The sequence below is a fragment of the Coturnix japonica genome, chromosome Z (assembly GCF_001577835.2).
Source record: "Coturnix japonica isolate 7356 chromosome Z, Coturnix japonica 2.1, whole genome shotgun sequence".
NCBI classification, from domain to species: domain Eukaryota; kingdom Metazoa; phylum Chordata; class Aves; order Galliformes; family Phasianidae; genus Coturnix; species Coturnix japonica.
The window spans coordinates 40,563,797-40,589,919 of record NC_029547.1 but is presented as its reverse complement, the minus strand read 5'-3'; the positions used below and the strand labels follow the sequence as shown (position 1 = coordinate 40,589,919).

Sequence of the window (26,123 nt, the reverse complement as noted above, 5' to 3'; positions counted from 1 at the left end):
TACTGATATAGTTATGATTTTAAAGATCTCACTTTAGAATTAAAAAATGGCTTCTCTTGAAGGTAAGCTTTATGCAGAGTTTTGTGTTTTCATTAAAAGGTCTTCCAAAGGCTGCAGTCATAAGTCACATGCAAGTTCTTAAAGGAGCTGCTGGACTCTGGGCTTTTGGTGCTACTTCAGAAGACATCATTTATATTACTCTGCCTCTTTATCACAGTGCAGCATCTCTTCTTGGTATTGGTGGATGCATTGAATTAGGTAGGATTTATTTAATTTTTAATATAGAACTAATTATTATAAAAATATGTTTAAACAAATCTGGATTTGGTTCACTGCTTTGAGAGAAACTAAGCCAATGAATATTCTTTTCTGAAGAGCTCTATTGTTTTGCATTTTGAGGATATAGGAGGGTTGTGTAGGAGCAAGGAGGACCTCTTTTGCCAGCCATTTCTGGACTAGGATTATGTAGTTATTTGGGTCAAAAATGTTACTTTTTTGTATTTTGTTAAAAAGAAACATTAGCATGTGTACACTGAGTGCTGTACACTGCACTATAAATAAAATGTACTTTGGTGAACTTAAGAAGAATGGCAGATACAAACAGAGCTAGATAAGCTGCCACTCAGAGAAAAAAATAGATTTCTTTTTCTGTTATTTCCATTAAGGTGCAACGTGTGTCTTAAGAAAGAAGTTCTCAGCTAGTCAGTTCTGGAGTGACTGCAAAAAGTACAACGTGACTGTCATCCAGTACATTGGAGAACTTTGCCGCTACCTTTGCAGCCAACCAGTGGTAAGTGGAACAGAGATGACAGCTATTCATCTGTAAGCAGCTTGTATGCTTATTGTTCTTACACTGGCTGTGCAGGAAGGAGGGAAGGAAGTAAAGGTGTATTCAGCCTGTTCCTCTGCCCTTCATCTTGCACAAGATTCCTGAAATATGTGGTGATTTGTAGAATGTAAAAAAACAACAAACAAAACAAATTGTTTGAATTGTGAATATGTTAAGGTATTAAGAGAAAGGAGTTAGAGAATAAAAATTGAGGCAATGTCATTTAGTGAACAGATATTAAAGATCTACAAACTAATTTCAGAGAACCTGGATTACTGTTAAATACCCTTTCGGGATATTCAAATCTTTGTTTTTTGGCATGTAAGTGGTTTAGAAGTCTAAAACACTTGCAGGTTCTGTTTCATTGCTGTTTTGGTTTGTTGGGTTTCCTCATATTTAGACCATATAGACTGTATTTTAAAATTTTGAAGTGGTTTAGTCTGAACAAAACTAAAAGGAAGACTGTCTTTTGTTCCATCTAAAAGGTATTTCAGACAACAGTACAAATTTCATTAAAGTGACATTCCTCCTTTACACTGTGTAAATCCTAACTTGAAAATACATCTTTTCCCTTGGTACTCAGCAGTGTGATGTTCTTTCTGCAGGTTATTGAGCGCAGTGTGTGCTGAACCTATTGTAAATATCACATAGAGCTGACTCCAGTTAATTGAATTAACTCTTGGTCTAACTATTTTATTGTATCTTCCTATATCTACTCCTCGATGTTAGAGAGGGGCAAAGATTTAGGCTAAGTTAAGTGCAGAAGATGTTGGCATTAATTCAAGATTTATTATAGAGTAATACAGACAGAATGGATAAAGAAAATAACTTGTTTCTTATCAAACTCCTGTGTGAGTCAAAATAAATATGAAACAAATATTCAGAGTTCACTATTAACTAAAATCTATCTTCCTAATAATGGAAACCACTGTTCTATTCATTTAGAAGCTGCAGGTTGTCCTATTTTGTTTCAGTAATAAATGCTGAATTTTTCAATGTAGATGGTCTTCTCTGGTGAAATGTTTTTGAATAGTAAATTATGACCACAAACAGCTTATTCTGAATAATAAATAAAGCAAGTAACTTCTGGGAAGTACCTATACTAGGCATATGGAATGGTGTCCTCTTTTAAATTAAAAAGGTGTTTAGGAGAATGCAAAAAGAGTAGTGAAAATGTACAGAAGTTGAATATAATGCTGCTGTTACCTGTTTGAACATTTTTCTTCTGCATTTGTAAATAATTATAATATCATTTTAAATGATATCATGAAAAAGGTCTGGCTAATATAAATGCTAAGTTCTGTGAATTGTTCTCAAGGTTCGAATACTCATAACAATCTTCTAATAAGCATATATTAAAACCACAGCAATTCTCTTAAGTGCTTCATTTTCGTCTATAATGTTAAATATGAAATAAATGTTGTATGTCTGCAGTTGGAGTCCACTGCTCTCTGATACTTCTTATGTCAAGGGTTTTGGACAGAACTTTTGACAAGTCTTTGTGGTAGCACCTAGATTCTTAGTTTAGCTGTCCTTGTGAGGTCTCCCTTCTCTGATCTATCTGCTTCTCACATTTGCAGTTGCTCCTGAAGACTTGTTTCAGTAGATTTTTTTCCGAAACCTGTTTGGCATTCAGTTTGTTTTAGTAACCTGTTGTCCTCAAAGATTATTTGTTAGAAAAGAAAGTCCTTTTTCTCTAAGTAAAAGCACAACAGCCTTGCATTACGTTATGCTTACAACTTCTTCTGGACTCTTAAGTGAGTAATTGTCATGCCTTTTTCTTCCCAACTATTTTGCTATTCTGTTTGGTCATACAGAAACTATAACAGGCAGTATAATAGAAAATGTAGATTTATCTGATATATTGACATGACTTCTCCTGTGCAAGAAGATATTCAGCACATTAGTAACTTTGTCCTGCTGCTTGATATTGCTTAACATCCCTAGTTACAGTGCTCTAACAAATAAGAAAGTCTGACTCAGTATAGCTCCCTATTTCATCTTTAAGCAAAGATCTTAGAAGGACTTTTATATTAATCTGTGGATATTTTTTTCCTCAAGGGTGGGAGAGGGTCAACATAATAAATCTCCTTCCAGTTTAGAGTAATGATTTAACATAGTGAGACCTGAAGCTTTTGGAGAGATAGGAATGGTAACACAGCATTTCTTTCATGCTTGAAATAGTTTACCAATGTAAAGTAAAGTCAGTCTTCTTGATTATTTTGTCCTTTTTTTTAGTGTCTTAAGCTGTTGTACATCGTGATGTGAATTATTTCATTTATAGTCCTTGAATGAACCTAGTAAGCTCTGAGTTAGAACCTAGAGTTCACTTCTACTTGTATTCAATCTGTTTCACAGTTCAACAAATTACTGTTCATAAGAATTTTTAAGATCTGTCCTGTTTTATTTCCATTTGGTATTGAGTCAGTGTTATCCTTTGGCATCAGTAGCATTACCTTAGGATTACCTTTAATTTGTAAGATTGTGTATATGAGCTTTCAGACTTAATTTTGTTAAGCCGAAGCAAGCCAATCTCTACTACCAGTTTGACCAAGGTTTTCTTTGGATAGGATTAAGTGCTGAATTGACTTTAGAAAAGATGCTTAAGGATTTATTTTATTTAAATTCTGCTACATTAGAACAATAGTACTTTAAGAGAGGAAGACAAGGAAGCTGATGCTGCTGGGTTCAGCAAACAGTAGTCAATTAGTTCCCTGCTATTGCTCAAGTGTTGTGAGGAGGGGTGTAAGAACAGTGCTTATGTTGGTTGGATAACACTGTCATCCACCTGGACACAAGCTTCTTTGAATGCAGCAATTTTGACTGATATCAGATAGAAGAGGAAAAAAGTCAGAAGGCAATTCTCTACAACACAAGATTTACTCTAATTTATTCCCTAATAGAATTACAGTTTTGTTCAGCTTATGTTCAGTACTAGAAACTGTTCTTACTCTTGTTGTTAACTTGCGGAATGGAAGTCTGTGAAGCTCCTTGTAGGATTTCAGCATAAACATTTTAGTAAATATCCCAAACCAGTAATATATCACAGTTACAGACAACCATATCTCTGCCTTCTATCTGAATATTCTGAGTACTCTATCACTTCAATTTTACTGTAACAGAGGGTCACTGCACTTATTTATTTTTCTAGTAACCTGCGTATATTTAAAAATCCTTGAGCACTTACACATGTCATAAGCAGACAGCATTCTTAATCCAAGTTGTTACTTATTTACTAGTATTAACAGTGCTTGAAAGAAGAAGTGAACCAATATTTGTACAAGTTAGTAAAGCTTTATATAGCTAGAGAAAGTGGAATGTTCAGATGAAGAAGCTTAGAGACAGGATTTGGAGGCTTTTGTTTTTGCCTCAAGTTTATATCAATTGATCTAATAAAACATAAACTGTATATCATAACAAACTTTAAGTTTTAAACTGTCATGTCTACAACAGCATTATTTTTAAATGGGGTTTAAAAACAGTTTATAATTCTGACCTTTTTGGCTACTGCCTTCTGTTGTTTAAATGTACTGGCCTACTTCTCTTGGAACCTGCCCGCAGGATGACTGTATATCTGGCTTTTGGTTCTCATCAGTAAGCGTAAAGATTTTCTGCTTTTCTTCCTGAAAGCCCTCTGTTTTGTGCCTGTAGTTCTGTTTGCCTTCGGAAGCACTGGTTCTCCCCACCCAAGCACTGAAGTCTAGTTGAGATACCAGCTGGTGGTTCTAATATGGTGACTCAGACTAATGGAGTTTTTAAGAGGTCCAGTATTTTGGTGAATTCTTTTCTTTACAGCTTGTTTCCTTAGACATTCATCTTTTAGGTCTAACTATTGATGTCATTCAGAAATTGTTAGAATCATTTAAGTTGGGAAAGACCTTCAAGTTCAGCCACCAACCTAAGTTCTTTGGTCCCACTGCTAAACCATGTCCCCTTTTTCTGCATTCACATGTCTCTTAAATATCTCAAAGGGTGGAGGCTCCACACAGTCACTGGTCAGCCTTTTCCAATGCTTGACAACTGTCTCCATGAAGAAAATTCTTACTGATACCCAATTTATACCTTCTCTGGTGCCATTTCTTTGCATCCTTTCACTTGTTACCTGAGAAAAGTGACTATCATCCTCCTCACTTAACCATTCAGGCAATTGTAAAGAACAGTGAGGTCTCCTTGAAGCCCACTCTTCAGTCTAAACAACCCCAGTTCTTTCAGCAGTCCTCATTTATCTTGTTTTCTGTCCTTTCACCAGCTTTGTTGCCCTTCTTTGAAGATGTGACAGAAACTCAGTGTCCTTGTATCCAGGGCTCCAAAGCCAAATAAAGTATTCAAACTGCAGTCTCATCAGTGCGAGGGGACAGTCACTTTCTTCATCCTGCTGACCATGCTGTTTCTGATGTCCTGATACTGAAGGCTAGACATCACATTCACAATTTTATAAGGGGAAGCTGCATATTTACAGAATTTCTTGCCCATTGACTGAAGAGGAATGTATACCAGCAACAAAACTTTTTAAAAGTATGTTTTTATTAGAACATCAAGGAGGGCAACAAATCCATAAAGCTGGTGGGATATTTGACCTTGTTTTTGTGTAAATAATACGTTGGTGTCTGGATGGCTGAGAACTCTTAGTGAGTTCTCAAGGTGCTTGTCAGAGATTCTTGATTTAATTATACTCTCTATGTGTTTCTTCCTAGAAAATAATTGTACACAAATGTATGTACTGACAAAAAGTGATGACATGAATAAGGTGTGAAGCAAAGGAATTTTTTCTCTGATAAGATAGGTCTTAGTAAAAGAAAAGTCTAGTGAGGAAATGTGATCAAACTGTGTTTGAGCTGGATATCTGGTGGCAACTGCATGCATTCCATTTGAAAATTTGCAGGTGATGCGTATATGGTGACTGAAAATGGAGTTGCAAAAATACAATAAATTGATGACTTTTTATGCAATTTTGAAACTGATTCTCAAATTGCCCCACATGATTGAAACAGCAGAATCACTGTCACTAAACTAATTAAAAACATATTGTGAATTATTTTCTACTTCTTGAGAGCTTTTTGAGAAAAGTACAGAATTTGTAAGCACTATAGTAGTATTCTGGATATTTCTTCCACAGTGAACATGTAAATTTAGTAAATTATTTTACAAAATAACGTAAGTTGAAGCTTATTGGGTAAATAAGAGCAACTGTATATCAGTTTAATAACAAGGAATGCTTGTCTTCACAAGCACTATGTACTTTGAATGGCATTTAATCAGCTAATTACATAGAGTTATGGGGCTGGGTAGGATGGATTTCAAGAAGTGTCCTAGTGCACACCTTTGCTGAGAGATAAACTCTGCAACCTCTAACAAGCTGCAGCTAGTCAGACAGATTCAGTGCTACAGCTGGTATGCAGTAACTTCGTGCATATTCTGCTGCAGCATTGGAATACCAAGTGCCCCCTCAGCCCAGAAAGCTGACTGTATCCTGGGCTGCATCAAAAGAAATGTGGCCAGTAGGTTGAGGGAGGTGTGCCTGCCCCTCTGCTTTGAACTGTCCTATGAAGTCAGACTGAGAGAGCTTGGGTTGTTTATTCTGAAGGAGAAAAGGCTTCAGGGAGACCTGAGAGTGGTCTTTCAGTACTTAAAGGGGAGCTATAAGAAGGAAGGGGACAGACTCTTAATCAGGGTCTGTTACAATAATATAAGAAGAAATGTTTTCAAACTAAAATAAGGAAGATTTAGATTGAATATAAAAGGAAGAAGATTTATATGATGAGGGTACAGAAACATTGGAATGGGTTGCCCAGGAGAAATGGTGGATGCTCTGTCCCTGAAGACATTCAAAGTTGGGCTGTATGGGGCACTGAGTTGTAGGTGTCCCTGTCCCCAAAATATTGCTAAAAAACACATAATAATGTTGCACGTTTACAATAAGTTGCTGCTGCATTACTAGTTGTGCAGGGCCACATGCAGCCCATGGGCCACAGGTTGGACATACCTTTATTTGAATATCAAGATATTAATTAATGGAAGTGTGAGACTGAGCTAAACTAAATAGCAAACAACAAATTCCTGAACTGAATGGATGTATCCTCTTCCTAGAATTCCTTCTGGTACCTCTGTTCAAAAGCTATCAAGTTTTATTTATTTTATAGATTTGATTATGTATGCTGCTTAAAAATCCCATTGCAGTTTATAATGAGGTAGTACGAAGTGAATGTAAGCATATATCGCGAAGAACTTAGTACATGAGTAAATATAACAGCATTAGAATAACTCTCATTTGATTGTTTCTTCTTAACAGGGCTGATGGTTCAACAGATAACCAGTGAATGTACATTCTGTAAGTCCTGTGTTGTCAGTTTATATATTTAATTTTTTTATTTTTTTTTCCATTTCTCAGGCCCTGTACTGCTTATAGTTTCATCGAGCACGTAGTACAGGAAACATTTTAGGCTGCCTTTGCTCCTCTTCAGTTAGCTGTCCTGCTGCACAGATGGTAAAAGTAGGACAATAAACGTTTCTTCTTGGATTTTTCTAATGCGTTTGCTAGGTATGTTTTTATATATCTGCAGTCATGAGTACTTTCCACACCCAATTAATAAGCAGTTGATGGCCCTTTAAAAGTTTTTTTTTAATCAGCCACTCAGTTATGTAAATAGTCCACATAGTTTACAAAGAACACTTAAGGAGGAAAAGACTGGCAGGTGAAGAATCCTAGCTATGTGGTATTTAATATAACAAGGCAGTTCTTGACTTGTCAATTAATCACTGTACAAATGAAACAAGCAGTCAGAATGGAGAAATAGTGTGTAAAGGAGCTAATTTAAAATGTATGCAGCTATTTTGTATGTGGTTCAAAGATCTTGACTGAATGCACCAAAGAAAAGTTTGGATGTAAGGTAAGAACAATTGGGGAAGTTCATCTCTTAGTGAAGGAAGTGTTAACTAGGTATTCCACTTTTGCAGCAGAATCACAGAATTTTAGAGATTTGGAAGGGACCTTGAAAGATCACCTAGTCCATCCTGGAGCAGGAATATGCATGCAATTACTGTGTACCAGCTCTGGCACTGTATCTGGCTGACTAGCTGCAGCTTGTTCAGTGGTTAGTGGTTGCAGAGTTTATCTCCCTACAAAGATGAGCACTGAGTGACTCCTTGAAATACCTCCTAATCTTACACCTCTGTGTCCTCTAGTGGTGTGAAGCTCGTTGATGAAATGCCATTCAAATGTGGTAGAAATTGTGTGAGGTCCCGGGTCACCCGGGAAGAATACAGGGATGCCGTCCGAACTTGCAGACATGGGATCAGGAAAGCCAAGGCGCAGGCAGAACTGAACTTGGCGAGGAACGTGAAAAACAATAAGAAAACCTTCTACAGGTACATTGGCCAGAAGAGACAGGCCAAAACAGGCGTACCTACTCTGGTAAATTTAAAAGGAGAAATGCTTCAACATATGAAGAGAAAGCTGAGTGCATGAATGCGTTCTTCACCTCGGTTTTCACTGGTGGCCAGGATCTAGTGCTTTTTCACGGTCGCCATAAGGTCCTTGCACCCCATACCTCTATGTGGGACCAAAGGAGGAAAATCCCTCCCACTGTAAGGGTGAGTCAGTCGAGAGTGCCTCCTTTAGATCTGAATGAGTATAAGTCTTATGGGGCCAGATGGCAGTGCATCCCAGCGGTCCTGAAGGAGCTGGTGAGGTGGTTGCTGAGCCTCTCCATTCATATTTGGAAGTCGTGGCTGTGAGGTGAGGTCCGGATGATTGGAAGGAAGGTCACGTCACTCCATATACAAGAAGGGAGCAGGGAGGACCGGGAACTACAGGCCGGTTGAGTCTCACCTCTGTGCCTGGGAAAGATTATGAACAGATCCTCCTGGGACAACATGCTTGATCACAGTTAAGAACGAGAGCTGATCCGAGACAGCCAGGCATGCTTCACCCAAGGGAAGGTCATTGCTTAAAACTAATCTCTGTGGCCTCTGTTATGCATAGCAGTGACAAGCGTGGTTGGGCAATTGAAGGGAAGGCAACTGCTGTTCATTTACCTGGACCTGAGCAAGGCCTTTGAACTATGGTCCCCTCACATCCTCATTCCAAATTGGAGGGAGGTGGATTTGATGGGTGACAACTAGATGGATAAGCAATTGGTTGATAAGGCCGCAGGGCAGAGGGTTGGTGGTCAATGGGTTCTATGTGCCAGGTGCGAGGGCCGCTGGGTCGAGGTAACACAGGCGCCTTCAAGGGTCTGTCTTGGGACCGGTGCTCTTTAACATCTTTATTAATGTGGGACATCAGATGAGGGAATGGAGATGGCACACTCAGCAAGTTGTGCTGATGTACACCAAGCTGATAGTTGGTGCTCGATACGGTGGAGGAAGGATGCCATCAGAGGGGACCTTGAAGCTGGAAAGCGGGCTCGGGTGAAACCGTAATGAGGTTTCAACACTGCAAAGTGCAAGGTTTGACTTGGGGCCGGAGAAGCCCAGGCACCTGTACAGGACGGGAGGAGTGGTCCTTGATAGCACGCTCGGCTGAAAAGACCTAGGGTTCCTGATAGATGAGAAACTTTAACAATGAGCCAGCAGTGCGCTCTGGCAGCCCGGAAAGAAAAAATGGGAATCTGGGGCTCCATCAGGAGAGGCGTGTGGTCAGCAGGTATAGGAGGTGATCGTCCCTCTGCTACTCTTGCTCTCTGTGAGCCCCATACTGTTTGTTTACTAGTGTCCAGGTGTGGAGCCCTCAGTACAAAAAGATATGGAAGATTTTGGGAAAGGGTCCAGAGGCAGGGCTTACAAAGATGATCAGGGGACGGAGCCCTCCCATCTATAGAGGGAACAGGCTGAGGGGTTCGGGTTTGTTCAGCCTGGAGAAGAGAAGTTGGGGGTGACCTCAATGCAGCCTTTCAGTACCTGAAGGGCTTACTCCCAGGAGGGGATAAACTCTTCGAAAAAGGCTGATATAGCAGGACTAGGGGAAATGGTTTTAAGTTGAAGAGGGAAGACTTTAGCGTTGGTGTTTAGGAGGAAAAGTTCTTTACTAGAAGGGTGGTTAGGTCCTGGAGCAGGCCTGGGCCAGTGACGGTTGTGGATGCCCGTCCTTGGAGGTGTTCAAGACCAGGCTGGACGGGGCCCTGGGCAACCTGATCTAGTAAATGTGTATGTTTGGTGGCCCTGCTGGGCAGGGGGGTTGGAACTACATGATCCTTGAGGTCCCTTCCAACCCGGGTAATTCTGTGATTCTGTGATTCTGTGAAATTAAAAATATGACTACTTGGTGCCATAGTTTGTTCCTACATATATATTTAGATTTTCGTTTGAATAGAATCACCCAATTGTGCATTGCTTAACTGTGTTTCTAGAATATCTTGGAACTGTAATTCCTTGTCCTTCCTTTTTACTTATTGTATTTTATTTACTGCTTGAGTATTCTGCCATGGTGCCTGTGGGATACATGTGTGCCTGCAATATTTACAGTCTCGCCAAAAGCTGGACTGTAAATAAATATTTACAAATTTAATCATAAAGTGTTATAATGGCTGAGTCTATTTTCTTTACTGGTCACTTTCAGTTGAAAGTCAGTCATATGTAAAGGTAGTTAACGTTCTATGTTAGTTATTTTAAAGAGCAGGTAAAATTATATTAAAAACAGCTCTGTGACTTTAAAATGTACCTAACTTAAAATCCATCTCTTTATATGAATCAAACATCTACTTGGAGATGAATTACATATAGTTTTCAGTCTAGCTGATGAATTGCTGAAGTGTAGGCTAGTTTTAATGCTTTTTACCCAGAAAGACCTTCAGAACCTGCTGGGAATCTTGCATCAACAGGTAATTGTAACTGTGGTAACTTCCTAAATCATGAGTATTGCAGTTGCAGGAATGCAGTCTAATAGAAAATTTATCTGCCTGTGAATGCTAATTGAATTATTATTCCTTATTTTAAGAAAAGTTGCTTTCTACAGTGAGATTTAGGTGAATTAAGACACTTTCTCTGTGTTTTTGTGAAGTTTTCAGTGTACAAGAGAATACTTCCTGAAATGAAGTAGTCAGTAAATAGTTGCAAGGACAATACAGTGCTGACCAGGACCTGAAGGAATGGCATGGAGCTGTGGGAAGGGAGGATTAGGTTGTGTGTTAGGAAAAGGTTTTTCACCAGTGCATTTTTGGGCATTGGAATGGGAAATTCTGTGATCCTTTTTTATGTTCCTTCCGTTAGAGAAACAATCTTGTGCTGTAGTGATAGAAACTGAACAAAATAACACGAGAAACTCAAGTAATTGAGGTAGCTTGCCTTTAAATGATGCTGTATTTGTACTTCTGAAAAAACATAAGCATTGTATATCATTGCTTTCTACTTCATCCTATCCTCTTTTTTTCAGCAAAATGTCAACAATGATTTTGTTACTCTGAAATTTAAACACAGACTCCAATTCACCTTTTTTATTAACATGGGCTTTAGAAAATTAGGATGTTCTCAGGCTGATGAATGACTCACTATATATTAGTTTGTATATATACAATATAATACTAAGAATATATAATAAGAATATATAATATATTAAATGATAATAATAACATATTTTATATAAATATATATGATTGTTATATATATATAATATATAATTGTTCCTTGACGGCATTGAATTTTTAATGTGGAACACACCTGATTACTTCAGATATATGAAAATTTATGCAACTAATTTGTGGTACTGTATCCAAAGAAAAAAAGCAAATTGCTCTAAAAATTACAAACTTAGGCCAATTTTAGACAATTTATTACAGGTCTTGTTCATGGATGGTTTTGTTATGCTGTGTAATACAATACAAATGATTTATCAGAAAGCCAGTGGAGTTTGTGCTTATGTAATTAGAAGTGACTTCTTATCTGCAGTAAGGTAGAAGAGGAGAAAGAAGAAATGGAAGAATTGAGTTGATATTTAAAAACCCAATGAATAGTAACTGGAGGAGGCTCATGATTGATGTAGTTTTGGGTTAGTATAGCGGAACAGTGCCTCTGACTGTAATCTGCCAAGAGCTGTCTGCACTTAGTGAAATGTATTAATTCAGTGAAATGTATTAATTCCTTCCTGAACAACTGAAGAAAGACTCTGAAACTGGATGAAGAATTTTCTGAGTTACTGATTTTGAAGGAGAAAAACTTGACTGTTTTTCATTATATAGATGATGAAGTTGAAATGTTACCATGTGTCAGTTTTTGTGACAGAAATGAATTTACTACCTCTGTGAAAAACTTCTTGAATTGCAGTAATCAATGAGCTTCTGAGAAAGTCTTGTCTATGCATTCAGTAGAAACTTCCCTGTTTTTAACATCCAGAATACATAGTCAGCTGACCAGATCTCTTCCCAGTAATGTTTTTGTTCCGCTTTTAAGCTAGAATAAAGGTGCTTAAATGGATTTTCATTATGAAGACTTACCTAATTTATCCTGAACTAGAGCTGCGAGGAGAGGATGGGATAGAAAAGAAAACAGGGACATATATGTGTACATACATACATAAAGGTATATGCATTTATAAAGGAAAGAGAATGTGTGCATGTATGTGTATATATGTATATAGACAGATTGCATACATATGCATAAATATACATATGGATGGCATTGGAGTATTTCAGTGGTACAAAGTTCTAAAGGTACATGGTAACAGAATGGCACCTGTGTTTATTTTGTATTGTTTCATTTGTTTAATTAAAGAGGGAGTCTTGTTTTAAAATAGGTGAAATAAAAAAACCCCACATTTTAGGTCTTTTGCTTTCTGTCTTTTCAGCTTAAATGTTATTGCATTTTTAAGGTGTTCCATGCAATCGTATGGTTTACAAAAGTATTCATAAAATCAGTCTTGCTGAATGCTTACTACAGTGTTTCTTGTATTAAAACGTGAGAATTGACAACAATAAAGATTCAGTATCATTATTGTCTATATTGATATACTGTATACCAAGTGATGCTGAACAAAACCTTGCAAGTCTTAATATTAAAAAAATATAGAAAATGACTCATGTAATGTGTGGGAAGAAACAGGTATTACAAGTGTATGGAATCTGATTGTTTCTTTTAATCAGTCTGAAAACACAGGAAAATGGTTATTAATCTCTGCTGTCTTTAATTACTTGTCAGAAACAATGCCTTCCTTTCTGTAATTTTCCCAGTTTTTAAATTTTGCTCTGCATGAGAACATGAGACTACATGTAATTACTTATATAAATTAGTACAGCCATTATGCAGGCAGTCATTTACATGTTCAAGAAGACAATTTTTGATTGTTTTTTTGATAGCTTGCTAACTCGTAGCTACAGGCTGGTTATGCTAGATTTCTTTAGATATGTGCAACAATCAATTATATTTATCAAAATATTCTGGTTTAATGACGATGATTATTATTTTTTATTTACAGAAGGATGGAGAGAAAAATCACAAAGTCAGACTAGCAGTTGGAAATGGAGTAAGAAATGACGTATGGAGAGAATTCTTAGACAGATTTGGCGCTGTTAAGATCTGTGAGTTTTATGGCGCTACCGAAGGAAACATTTGTTTCATGAACCACACAGGAAAAATTGGATCTGTTGGACGCACCAATTTCTTTTATAAGGTGACTACTTATATTTTACTTTGTAAAATGGAGTGCTGAAAGTCATTGTATTTCTCAGTTTGACTGCAGGACATGGGACTTGAGGTATAAGTTAAATATTCTTGGTTATTGCAAGATTAATTGACTGTCTGTAAGATCTTGACTGCCAAAGTGTTGCTGATCATGCTTAGCACCCAACCCAGTTACACTTTCAGCAGTAACCCTAAGAGTTTTTTAGAGTCCACAGGAGTCATAAATGTCTTGCCACTCTTAGGAGAGTTTTGAGTAGATTCTGAATATCAGGATCAAATCTCTACTAAGTTAAAGGACAAAAAAAGGAAGTTAGATTTGTTTTGGTACTTATGAACATCTGTGATGTAAATTTGCAAATGTTCTGCTCTGACTTAGCAATCTACTGATGATGTTTAAAGCTGTTTTCTAAAAGTATATTTGTATTATATAATATTCTGTAGATTTTTGGCATAAATGGACATTGGTAGTAATGAAGTAGTGAAATGTAGTAATGACTACAGAGGTCAGTGAATAACCTGGGTCTCAAACTTTAGATATTAACATGAAATATTACTTAGTATAGCTTTCTAACAGGGAGACTAGATATTTAATATTATATTGCTATTTATGCAAATTTGTACTGAAGAAACTAGAACTACACACACCACTTAGAATTTGCAAAAGTAACCAGTAGCCCTTTGTATAAAAATCCTCATATTTTAAGTGATAGTTGTGCTTCTGAAGAAAACCGAAAGAAAAATGTTAAGTCCAATCTATTTTCACGGAGAAGTAATAACACTTTTTGGAAACCTATCTGTGTGAGGTGGCTACACATGAAGACAAATGAGTTTGTTTACAGTTTACATGTTCCAGGGTCACAGCTTCACAGAGGCTACTTCACAGTTCAAGGCCTAGAGCAATTAATTCCTTTATCTTAATTTCGGGGATAAGAACCCACCAGTTGGTGTTTCATCAGATCTTTCAGGGGGCAAACAGGAAACACTCAGAAAGAAACTGCAGGAGCTGCTGTGTTTTTCGGGAGCCACTGAGAGCTCAGGAACTAAATCAGGCTTTGCTGATTTTCCATGTTATGTATCACTGATAGTCTATATTACGCACAGTGGATATCAAGAGCTAATGTGATGTCTTTAAAATATGATGTCTTTAGATGTCTTTAAAAAGATACAGGTCCACTACAGGAAATCAGGGATCTGGATTGTAAGGAGCAGTAGCTGAGCTTAGAGCTAATGTTAGATTATATTTTTCAGATGACTCTAAGCCATGTGTTGTGATTACTTGTAAACCTTTTCAATAAATAAATAAAGAAAGCCTTACAAAATTTTACATTTGTTCAAAACCTCAGTAAATTTGTTGTCAGAATTTTAGAGCTTTTGACAATTTAGTCAGAAGTCAGCCTCCTGGAAATCCCATTTGTAGGTTTTAGCATAGGGAAGATTAGATTTGAAATGACCTATTTATTGACTTTATTTTTCTGTACCTTTAATCAATTATTGTGTGATTTTCTTTCTTTCTTTCTTTTCTTTCTTTTTTTTTTTTTTGCATTAATTAAATTTGGTTTTCTCTTTTTTTTGCACATAAATAAATGCAGTCATAACTAAATACTTGATTTCACCAGATACCTTTACATTACCTTGTATATTGCTCCAAGTTAAAAGTGGTATAGTCTGTAGAAACATTTGCTGAGATAATTAGGGATTGTTTGCTTACTTACTCAGTATGTGTGTGGAAAGACAATAGGAGATTTTTAGAATTAGAAAAGGCCATTCATGTCATTTGGCTTGACTTGAAATCAGTGTATATTCTGTCTTTTTCAATATTCTCTTTTCCCTAAAATTAAGTCCACACTAAGCCTTCAATTATTTCTGCAGTTTCTGTTGTGAGTCACTAGAGCACATTGTTTGTCACAGGCTCAGTTGTCAGCTGTTACTGTTCTTCACAGGGATCTGAGGAGTACTGGCTGCCAGTTCTTCCACCAATGTATATTAATTTGGCATTCTGTATCTGTAGAGTTTGAGAAGACTTAAAGTTGTCACTGAAAACCAGATTCAGTGTGGAGACAACCTCACCTTTGTTATGTGGACATGGCATGTTTAGCTAGACTGTTGTGTAACTTATATGACCCCTATTACATGGTAACAGATGAGCCAAGATTATCATCCAAACTGAAGAGTTCTCAAGGGCTACTCCAAAGGCAGCAGGCATTGTTTTATAACCAGTGTGCTTTGATCTAGAGCATTTATAGTTGCATAATGTACCCTTTCCTTCTCAAAGAATTTCTGGCAGCAGAACAAAATGTCACATGGCCTTATTTATTTATTTATTTGTTTGTTTGTTTGTTTGAATTACATTACTTAGATGAGTCAAATTATCTGTTTTCTAATACAGTATCTGCTTGGAATTTGCTGTTGTTTCCTGTGCAGTCCATTTGGAACAGCTTCTTTATTCTTCTTTGTGGCACTCACTAGTTTGTGGGAGCAGCTATTTCACCCATATGCTGAAGCAGAGCAGTGTTGACATGAATAAAATTTCATGCGTCATGCAGTTGTAGAAAAGCCAAGGAAGGCAGGGAGAGAGACACAGTTGTGAAAACAGCATAAGATGTACTTTTTAATCTTCATACTTAAATACTTAAGTTTGTTTGTTTATTTCTATGTGTATTTTATTACCCTGCAATCAAGTATTGTGACACAAACTCACTCTATACTGTAATGACGTAAGTTAATGTTGGCTTATTTCAAGCTTTTGTTGTTTTTAAATATGTCTTACAGGCTGCAGATTATTACAAAACACATTCTGATGTGTAGCTGTTTTTTTTTTTGTTTGTTTGTTTTTGTTGTTGTTTTTTTTTTTTTTTTTTTTTTNATTTTTTTTTTTTTTTTAATTTTAATTATTTTTTTGCAGGTCTGCCAGGCATGAATAAAGAGCTTATTTCAGAGCTCAGCAGATGGTGTTCCTCAATTAAACTTAAAAGGCTTCATTTTTTTTTTTTTTTTTATTTTTTTTTTTTTTTTCTTTTTTTTTTTTTTTTTTTTGTTTTGTTTTTAAATTTGAATGATATTTACTGACTATCTACCAGCATGTAAATGAGAGCAGCTTTATTTCTGGTTCCCTGACTCTTGAGCAATCTGAAGTTGGAAAAGCAGATTGTTTCCTACTGGAAAGCAGAGAATAGCACAAGGAAGATGCACCCATCTGGTTACTAAATTATCTTGTTTCTGCAACAACAGCAACATTTGAAATCTTATTTTGACATGGGATGATATGATATGAATACCCTTAAACAAGTATTCTGGGAATATCAAATACAACTATTTACCTGGGAATAGAAAGTAGTTTAAATAAGGGAAAAAGAAATTTGTGGGATTATGTGATAACATTAAAGGAAGAAATGTACACTTACTAATGGTGTAATTGCCCAGTCAGGATGAACTAAATATAGTATAAAAGTCCATCCAGACATATATCAAAGGTATAGCTGGAATAATGACAGAGAGGTTCCAGGTATAATATTATTAATGTAGAAAAACTAAATAGACATGTCATAAACATGCACCCAATGACAACATGGCAGTTTCTAATGGTGAAATGCAGACAAAGGATACAGCTGTAAAAGACAAACTGAGCATTCCAAATGAGGAAAGGTCAGTACCTGCTAAATGGTGGTGGTGATGGGAAGTTATATGGATAACTATTGGATTTCTACACACTTATTTTCCTAAATAATTTTGAAGTCACAAATTAATGTATAGAAACAGGTGAATGGCATAGCAATTGCCAGATATCCAAAATGCCATTGCATATGAGGTGCTAAATCAAGGCAATGCTGTTGTTTCCACTTGTTTATTTTTACACTATACTCTTTACATGAGGGATTACTTGAAAGTGTTACTGTGGCGTATAAATAAATCCCTTAATATGAATATTCATGATGCAAATACAGACACAGTGAACAGAATAGTAGAAAACTTTGGCTAGCATTTTAGATGATTGAAATTTTGAAACCATCTTGAAATTTTTTACTGAGAAGATAGTGTATAGATGATTACACTAGTAATAAATCACTAATGTGCCCATTTACACTTGATATACATCTCTATGTAGCTAATGTTTCTGACATTATCATGACATTAAAAGTTTTAAAGAATTATGGCATATATATTTGTAGAAATTGGTTATGGTAAGAAGCTATACTCTCAGCATCTATTAAATATGCATGTACACGTGCATCTTGCTCTCAAGTATATTTTGTGTGACAGCAGAGAATATGGAACGGAGGGAATGGAACTGATGAAATCACAAATCTTGTAGTAGAAACTAAAAATAATTCATGACAATCCTGCAAGATTATTCCCATTTTATTTATAAATGTGTTTTAAATATTTCAGCTATTTTACAGTTCTAAATTTCTTACTCAAAATTGTTTGGATGATAATCATCTGTAAGTTGAGACATACTTAAGTCATATTTACTGGAAAAGAGCAGTTGATAACAAATCTGAAATTGTTTCAACAGCTAAAACATCTTATGATGTAAAACAGCAATGCTGAATTAGTATTATGAATTTTTCCATATAGCTATACAGCTATATGGCAGAAGAGATTGCTCTTAGTGTAAAAACAAAGTCATGTTTAATCATGTTTTAACATCCTGGAAAACTATATTTACAGGCAAAAGTTTGTTGTGTGTTCCTGGAACTTTGCTGACCACTGGATGGGAAACCAAGGAACTGTTGCTTCTGCTTTCACTTAATATCAAGTATAGTTTGTAATGAGTTTTTGATGTGCTCCTTTTTTCATTGACTACAGATTGAAACTACAGGATTTTCAAAGCAATATTTAAACACTCCTGTTGCCAGTCCATTTTTATTTTTTTTTTCCATTTACTGGTTTTTTTTAGAGACCAGAATACCCTAAGAAGCCCTTTTGTATCAGCTTAAGATGTCTGTAAGAAAATTTCATGTATGATTCTACTACTCTGATCCATGTATTCTGTACTACTGATACATGGGTCCCACAACTCATTTGTAAGAAAATGAACAAAACAATTCTGTATCTTCACCAAGTAATTTCGAAAGCTACACAATCAAAAAATGTTCATGTGTTAGACATCTCCAGGAAACCGCGTAAGTTTACAGGCAGAATATTTTCAGTTTCAGATGACATTATGTTCAACTTTGAGATGAGAAAGATTAAAAGTTTTCTTGCTTAAGTCTGCTGCCACCAGATGTCACTGTGTAGATGAAAAACTGATGACCTTTTTTTTCCCCCCCTTTTCAGCTTTTTTTTCCATTCGATTTAATCAAGTATGATTTCCAGAAAGATGAACCAATTAGAAATAAGCATGGTTGGTGTGAGAAAGTTAAGAAAGGTAAGTATGTGTTATAATAGGACACAGTCGTAATACACATACTTCCAGGATCTTTTTAAGAGACCTTACAATTGGGATACTGTACCATACTAAGAAACTATTAATCTTCATTATAACAAAAGCAATATAAATTTTTATGTAAGACAGACTATTATTAAGCACTGCAGTGCTGACATCAAAAGAACATCAATAGAACCCTTGGATAAATTCATGGAAGGAGAATGTGCAAAAATGACAGTGTGATATAGTATCTAAATATGAAGGAAATGTGATCTATCTTTTTTTAAAAGAAGTTATCACATTGAGGTGATTGCCTGGGGGATCTATGAGATCTATGAGAAAGGCTGGTGGATTAGATGAAGTGCTTTTTGGAGAGAAATTAAGTGCTTTTGATTAAGTGTTCCTTTCTGTAGTTTATCAAATATGTTCCTGGGTTGTAACTGTCTGCAAAATGCTTATCAGATATCTAGAATCTCTTGGTTATACCAATTTTCAAAGTGTGACATGCATAACAAGATATCCTAAGCTCATATCTCCTTGATTTTTGAGGAGGTATAATTATATTTAAACTCCTGTATTTTACTCAAAAATGAAAGCAATAATGTTTATCATGTTACTGAAAATTCTTCAGAATTTTTCTCAGAACTTCTGAAGTTCTGAGCCTAACTAAAGATTTACTGCTTTGGTCAAACAGATGCTCTTTTAGATACACTGGCTTTTTAACTGGATAGGGAGCTGCTAAAGTTGAAACTCATCACTAGAAATCCAGTGTGGTGAAGGAAGAGGAACATACCATGTGCTCTGTGCACTTTGAGATGATAAAAAAATGTACTAGGGAGCACAAAATTGATGGATGAGAACTGTTTAGTCAATAAAAAGGGACTTATAACAGAAATTTGAATAGACTATACTGCTCTATTTATTGATGGTCACTTTGTGTGTAGAGTTGACTACATGAATTGCAAAGCAATGGTAACAGGTTTTATTATTTTATTATTAAGCTTTTATAATTTGGGCTTAAATATTGAACTCGGCTAAGCTTGATTCCTGATTTTATTAAGTCCTACATAGCAAATTAAAACCAATGCAAAGTACAGGATTTGTATTTTAAGTATTTAAGTATTTAAAATTCACATTTGTTTCCACTTCTACGTATAGGTGAGGCTGGTCTTCTCATTTCCCAAGTGAATGCAAAGAATCCCTTCTTTGGCTATGCTGGCAATAAGAGACACACAGAAAAGAAATTACTCAGCGAGGTATTTAAGAAGGGTGACCTTTATTTTAATACTGGAGATCTAATGGTTCAAGACCATGATAATTTCCTGTATTTTTGGGACAGGATTGGAGATACCTTCAGGTATAATCAATATTTCTTTTTACATCTCTTCATTAATAAGCAGACATATAGGTTAGAATAATAGTGATCTATTTGGTTTCAGCTTGAAGTGGTCAGTTTATAAGTACATTGATGCAGTTTGTAATGATCTTGAAAAAGGTGATAGGGGATTAATTTTGCAAAACATGCACCTGCAGAGCTGGATGATTCACCTCCAGACAGTTATGTAGGAATTACAGGTCTTTGAACAATCCTTCCTGTGATCATACTTTCCAATGGTAATTTTGCTGCAGACAAGGCAAACTGGATACAGAAACAGATAAAAATGTGTGAAACACTAAAGTGTGGTCTCATCTGCTGTATTCGGATACACATCAACATTTTTAAATCATCAGGTAATGATAAACTTGCATCATACATCATAGTGATGGATAATATCTTGTAACACTTTAATTACCAGTGCTATCTTCTGGCAATCAGATCAATGTACCAAGATGACAAGTCAGAACAAATACGAGCTATTAATAGTCTAAAATAATTGGAGTCTTTTTAAAGATCTGCCTGTGTATCTCCAAAGGATTAAAATATTGTGTTTTCCAAATTTTAGATGGAAAGGGGAGAATGTTGCAACAACTGAAGTTTCTGATGTCATTGTCATGTTGGACTTCATACAAGAAGCAAATGTGTATGGTGTATCAGTGCCAGGTAAAAGAAGCTTCAGCTTTATTGTTTCCTTCTTCTGTGTTTAGTTGTTAACATTCATAACTCTTCTATTTCATTTTGTAAGCCCATGAATCATTTCTGATTGAGTCATCCTTTTAATATGTTGCTAAAATGTGTATGTAGATAACGAGGACGCCAACTATACACAGACAGTATATTTCTGTGTGCATGCAGTGATATTTACTTTTGAAAAATCTGAAGTTTTGAGCTTTATTAAATTGACAGTCATAGAAAATCCACATTTCATATGTAAGAATAAAATAATATCAACAAGGTACGAGTTAACGGCTTTAAAGGAAAGTGTATGAATATATTCTGTTCTGTTTTATTTCAGTTTTAACTAAGCCTCATAAAACATTTATAGAAAAGAATATTAGAAAGCCAGGGTCATCACAAGGAATAAAAAGAAGAAAAAGAAATTACTGAAAAGAAATTACATTCTTTTCTTTTCAGATTATGTTTGTTTGTTTGTTTTGTTTTGTTTTTAATTTTCCCGAGGGTATTCGAGCCTGATTCCCATTAATGCTAAAGACTTCTAAAACTGTATTGCAGGTCTGGTTGAAAGGGAGATGGATTTCTTCCTAACAACCTGTATGGTGCTGTGCTTTGTCTTTGTGACTGAAACAGTATTGATAACTCAGCACTGCTTAGCTGAACTTTTGCCTACCAGTGGGAAGCAGCAAATGAATTCTGCTTTTTGCTTTGCTTGTGCACACACCTTTTTCTTTCCCTGCTAAACAGCCATTATCTTGATACATGAGTCTTCTCACCTTCTTTCAGTTTGTCTCTGTCATGCTGAGAGGGGACTGAGAGAGAGGAGAAATGGATATTTAGCCCTTGGCCAAGGTCAAACCCCTACAAATTTATAAGCTTAAAATCCATAAAGGGTACCACTTGCCACCAGTTTAGATCCACAAAACAAGAAAAATCATATTGAAGGCTACTGACTGAATATAAAAAAATAAAATAATAAATAAATTAAAAAAAAAAAAACAACAAGAGCATCTTGTTTCATGCACAAGAACATTTACTTTCTGATTCTTATCTGTGTGAAGAAATAGCTGAACTATTGCACAGGGCCCAAATAAACTTCCTTACAGAAACTGTAGCATTAGGGAAGAAAAAGGTCAGCTGTTGCTACTTAAGCAGTGCTATCAATGGTTTATGGGCTGGTTCAGCCTGGTTCCATGATTAGTGGGGTGGAGGGATTCTTGAATCTGCACCTCTGGAAATGGGAAATGGGAGACCCCAAAATAATGAAAAACAGCTGCAACGGTTTGAGGAGAAAAAAAATTAATTTACTAAATATGGTATCAGAATGCAAGATAACACAATATTATACAATACAGTTAGAATTGAAGCTAATAAATCAAATATTAAGAGAGAGTGACCAAAAAGAACTGAAGGCCTTATTCAAATGATGTGTGGTTGGGATGAGCAGCAGCAAGAGAGCCTGATGATCAAAAAGAGAGACATCAGATGACCTACTGAGGCCTTGTATGTGTTCCCCACAGTCTTCTGGGGGATGTAGTTCTTTCCTTCTGGACAGGTACCTGGAACTGGTGCTGTAACTCTTTAACTCCCAGTGCACTACATGGTGTTTTGATGTGGAATACTGATAACCAAACATCATAAAACCATGGCACGGTGGTTAGAATGTGAAGGATTTTTTAATTTTTTTTAAATTTATTTATTACTGAATTTTATTTCTCTTATATTTTAGGTATTTTTCTCTTTTTCATAGACCTACTGTCTTTCCACTTACATGGATTAAGATTGTTAATCTTTCCCTCTGTTGACAACTTTCATATCCACATTTTGAAAGGACATAGTGGCAAGAGGAAAAGGCTAAAAGTGAAGAGAACATACATTTGACCAATCCAGGAAAGCAATCAGCACTCTGTCTTTGAGAGGGGGATGAATTTGTTATTAATCCTCATATACTGATTAATGTAGAGCATGGTACTCGATTGATAGTTTTCCATTTTATTCTTATGTTCTCAACTCATTTATAGTATTGTTGCTTAACTCATCGCTTGAGTGATTTCCTAAATATGTAAAAATCTAAATCTAATCCTTCTGTTTTTGTGAAACTCAGAATATTACATGTAATTGTCAGCCCATCATTATTTCTTATTTGTAATGTTTTCATCTCACTTCCTTTCCTTCAGATCATGAGGGAAAAGCTGGAATGGCCTCTCTTATTTTAAAACAGAATAGAGCAATGGACCTGGAGCAAATGTATAAGCAAGTGGTGACGTATCTCCCAGGTTATGCCCGTCCTCTTTTTCTAAGAATCCAGGTAAGCTGGGTGACTGCACTGTGCATATGAACATCTATGCTATTTGAACACAGAGAAGTCTAATGGAATATCAGAAAATGCATGTTCATATATTGTATGATTTAATTTTAAAACTGGTTCTATTTACTGTATTCATTAATGGAGTTTTGGGGGAGGAGTTACATTAAAATGACAAAACAATTTGCAGATTATTTTAAAATAGGAGGAAATGCATTAGTTGGTAAGAATAGACATCATACAAAAGGATTTGTGGAGATTAGAAGCATGTACATGGAAAAACGAGAGGTTTGGATTACTAAAATGTGAACTATTTCATCCAGAGAAAATAACCTAAAATGCACTTTATTCATTGGAAATGAGAGTACAGAAAGGTTTAGGTAAAGCAGGAGATGCTACAAAGAGAAGTTAAAGGAAGAGAGGTTGTGAAGTGGAGCTCAGAAGGAAGGAGAAAAGAGGATCCAGGAATTATAGAATCAAATCATAGAATCACCAAGATTGGAACAAACCTACAAGATCATCCAGTTCAACTGTCCACCTGTCACCAATAGTTCTCACTGAACCACGTCCCTCAACACAACGTTCCCTCAACACCTCCAGGGTTGGTGATTCCACCACCTCCCTGGGCAGCCCATTCCAGCGCTTGACCATTCTTTCAGAGAAGCAGTATTTCCTAACATCCAGCCTGAATCTCCTCTGGCACACTTAAGGAAGTAACACTCTCAGAGGACCCTAGAGTATGAGAATGTATGAAGAGCAGTACTAATGGTTGCACCGAGGGTTGATGGCAGGTCTGCACTAAAATTTCACAATTTCAAAATTTCTAGTGCCTCACTACTCTCACAGTCCTTGGTTACTTGCAAGTGACTGCAACTTCTTTTCACTCTCTCAGCATGTGTTGGAGTGTAGCAGAACAGAATTTTTAGGAAAAACACTTTTTCTAGAGAAATGAGGCCAAATATTATCAAGTAAGACTTCTAAAGACAAGTGGGAGTGTGAGCCAAAAAATAATATGTCTCTCTCTCTTCTACAGGAAACAATGGAAATGACTGGAACTTTCAAACAACAAAAATTTAGATTAGTGGACGAAGGTTTTAATCCATCTACAATTACAGATCCTCTTTATTTTTTAGATAAATCCAAGCAAGCGTATATCTTGTTAACCAAAGAAGTGTATGAGAGGATCTTATCTGGTCAAATCAAAATTTAATTAACCTAATGAAAAGCTCTTATAGACAGTTTCTATGAGCAACTATGTGAGCAGCAGTAAAAATTAATATCAATATTTATATGTTGTTATCTAGAATAATATTTTATGTAGTTCATATTTTCTTTCATATGTCTTGTATCTTTCCTCACTTATCTTAGTTCACTAATAATTTACTACCACTTGAGATCAAATACAAGTAAAGAACCTTTAAAACAAAAAATAAATATTTTTAATCTTACTTTTGGAACATAAATGCTGGCTGTGATAGCTTTCCTTTGTGCTAAAGGAACATGAATTATCATTCATAGTTAAAAGTATCAAACATAAATCAAACGTAGTGACAGAAGTTGTTATTAATTCTATGCAGACAAAATATGCCAGCAACATGTTTTAAATGTATCTAATATATCTAATATAAACTTACAGATATGTGTCTTAGAAAATATAGACTTGAAAGTGGAAGAAAAATCTTACATGGAGGACTTTTATAATGGAACATAAAACAAAAGGGGATGAAACAGAAGAAATTATTATCCTTAATCATATATTCTCATGCATTTCTTTACAAAATTAAAAAAAAAAAGATTATTTAAACAAATTTTGTATCATCTGTTTAGGACTGATTACTTAGGTGCTTTTTAATAATATGTTTTAAATACTTTTTAAAAGTTTATTTTAATAGTATATTTCAATACGCTCTTCAGATAGTAAAAATAATGGGACAGTGTTGTCCTGTAATGGATTGTGATGCCAGCTTTGATCAGTGGCTGTAAGTCAGAAACATGGAATTCTGCAAGAGTAATTCTGCTCAACAGTACTCATCATAAGTCACTTCTCCATCACAACCATGGCATGAAAACAGGCTGTTATAAGTGGGATGTAACATGCCTGGAACCTCAACTTTCTTACTTTCTTCCTTGTTAATTAAATAAAGACATTGGAAATTGTGTCTACTTTTGATTCTCTCATTATAGATTCCATTGGTCCTCTATAAAAACCACAACCAGAGTGTATGGTGGTTTTTTTTGTTTCTTTGTTTTTTGTTTTTCTTTTTTTTTTTTTTTTTTCCTAAGATGTTACAAGGAGGGTGGTGATTGGTCAAGGGCTGTTCTTGCTTGTTGCTATCTTTTCCACAGAAAGGTCTGCCCTGCCCAGGATCTAGAAGGACCCAAAGCGTACTACAGGGACCTATCTCCCTCTGCATTATGTAGGGAGATGGATTGGATAGCACCACTGTGATTGATAGATCATAGATAGATAGATAGATTGAGTGCTGACCAACCAAATGGCTTCTGCCAAATGCTGGGTGGCAGCACATGCACTGAAGCAAATTACAACAAAATGTGTTATTTGCCATGGGCATGTAAATTACTGAACTGACACTGGAGTTAGGCTGAATAATAGTAATGTTTATGTAAAATGCTGGGAAGGTCCTTCCTATCAGAATGAGAAAGCTGAGATATTTTGACCAACCTGTTCATTTCCTGTCCTCATGCTCAGGTCAACGTGTGAAATTGACTGAGGGCTTAAATGTTGCTGAAAAATTATGCATTACTTTTTTTCCTGGGAAGTCTGATATTTTGTGCTGGCGCTAAAGCAACTGCTGGATGGCTTGTGGGTGGACAGCTGCAGTGCTGGCCTCATATATTAAAAAAAGAAAAGAATATGAAAATAAACACAATTACTTTTAAGCTTTAGAGTATTGTATCTTTAAGTTTACCTTTGCAAGTGGGGGTGTTCAATGCTTAA

General features: G+C 35.9%; 1 protein-coding gene across 1 annotated transcript in view; it reads left to right on the top strand.

Moving 5' to 3' along the window:
* SLC27A6 (solute carrier family 27 member 6) overlaps positions 1–25,342 on the top strand; it is a 45,199-nt gene extending 19,857 nt beyond the window's left edge. The window contains 10 exon segments of the mRNA XM_032441501.1: positions 100–258; positions 666–790; positions 13,233–13,427; positions 15,447–15,495; positions 15,498–15,523; positions 18,716–18,806; positions 19,965–20,163; positions 20,750–20,847; positions 23,037–23,167; positions 24,198–25,342. Of these exon segments, the coding sequence (XP_032297392.1) occupies positions 100–258; positions 666–790; positions 13,233–13,427; positions 15,447–15,495; positions 15,498–15,523; positions 18,716–18,806; positions 19,965–20,163; positions 20,750–20,847; positions 23,037–23,167; positions 24,198–24,374 (1,250 nt within the window). The 3' untranslated portion in view covers positions 24,375–25,342.
* Positions 25,343–26,123: the final 781 nt, after the last annotated feature.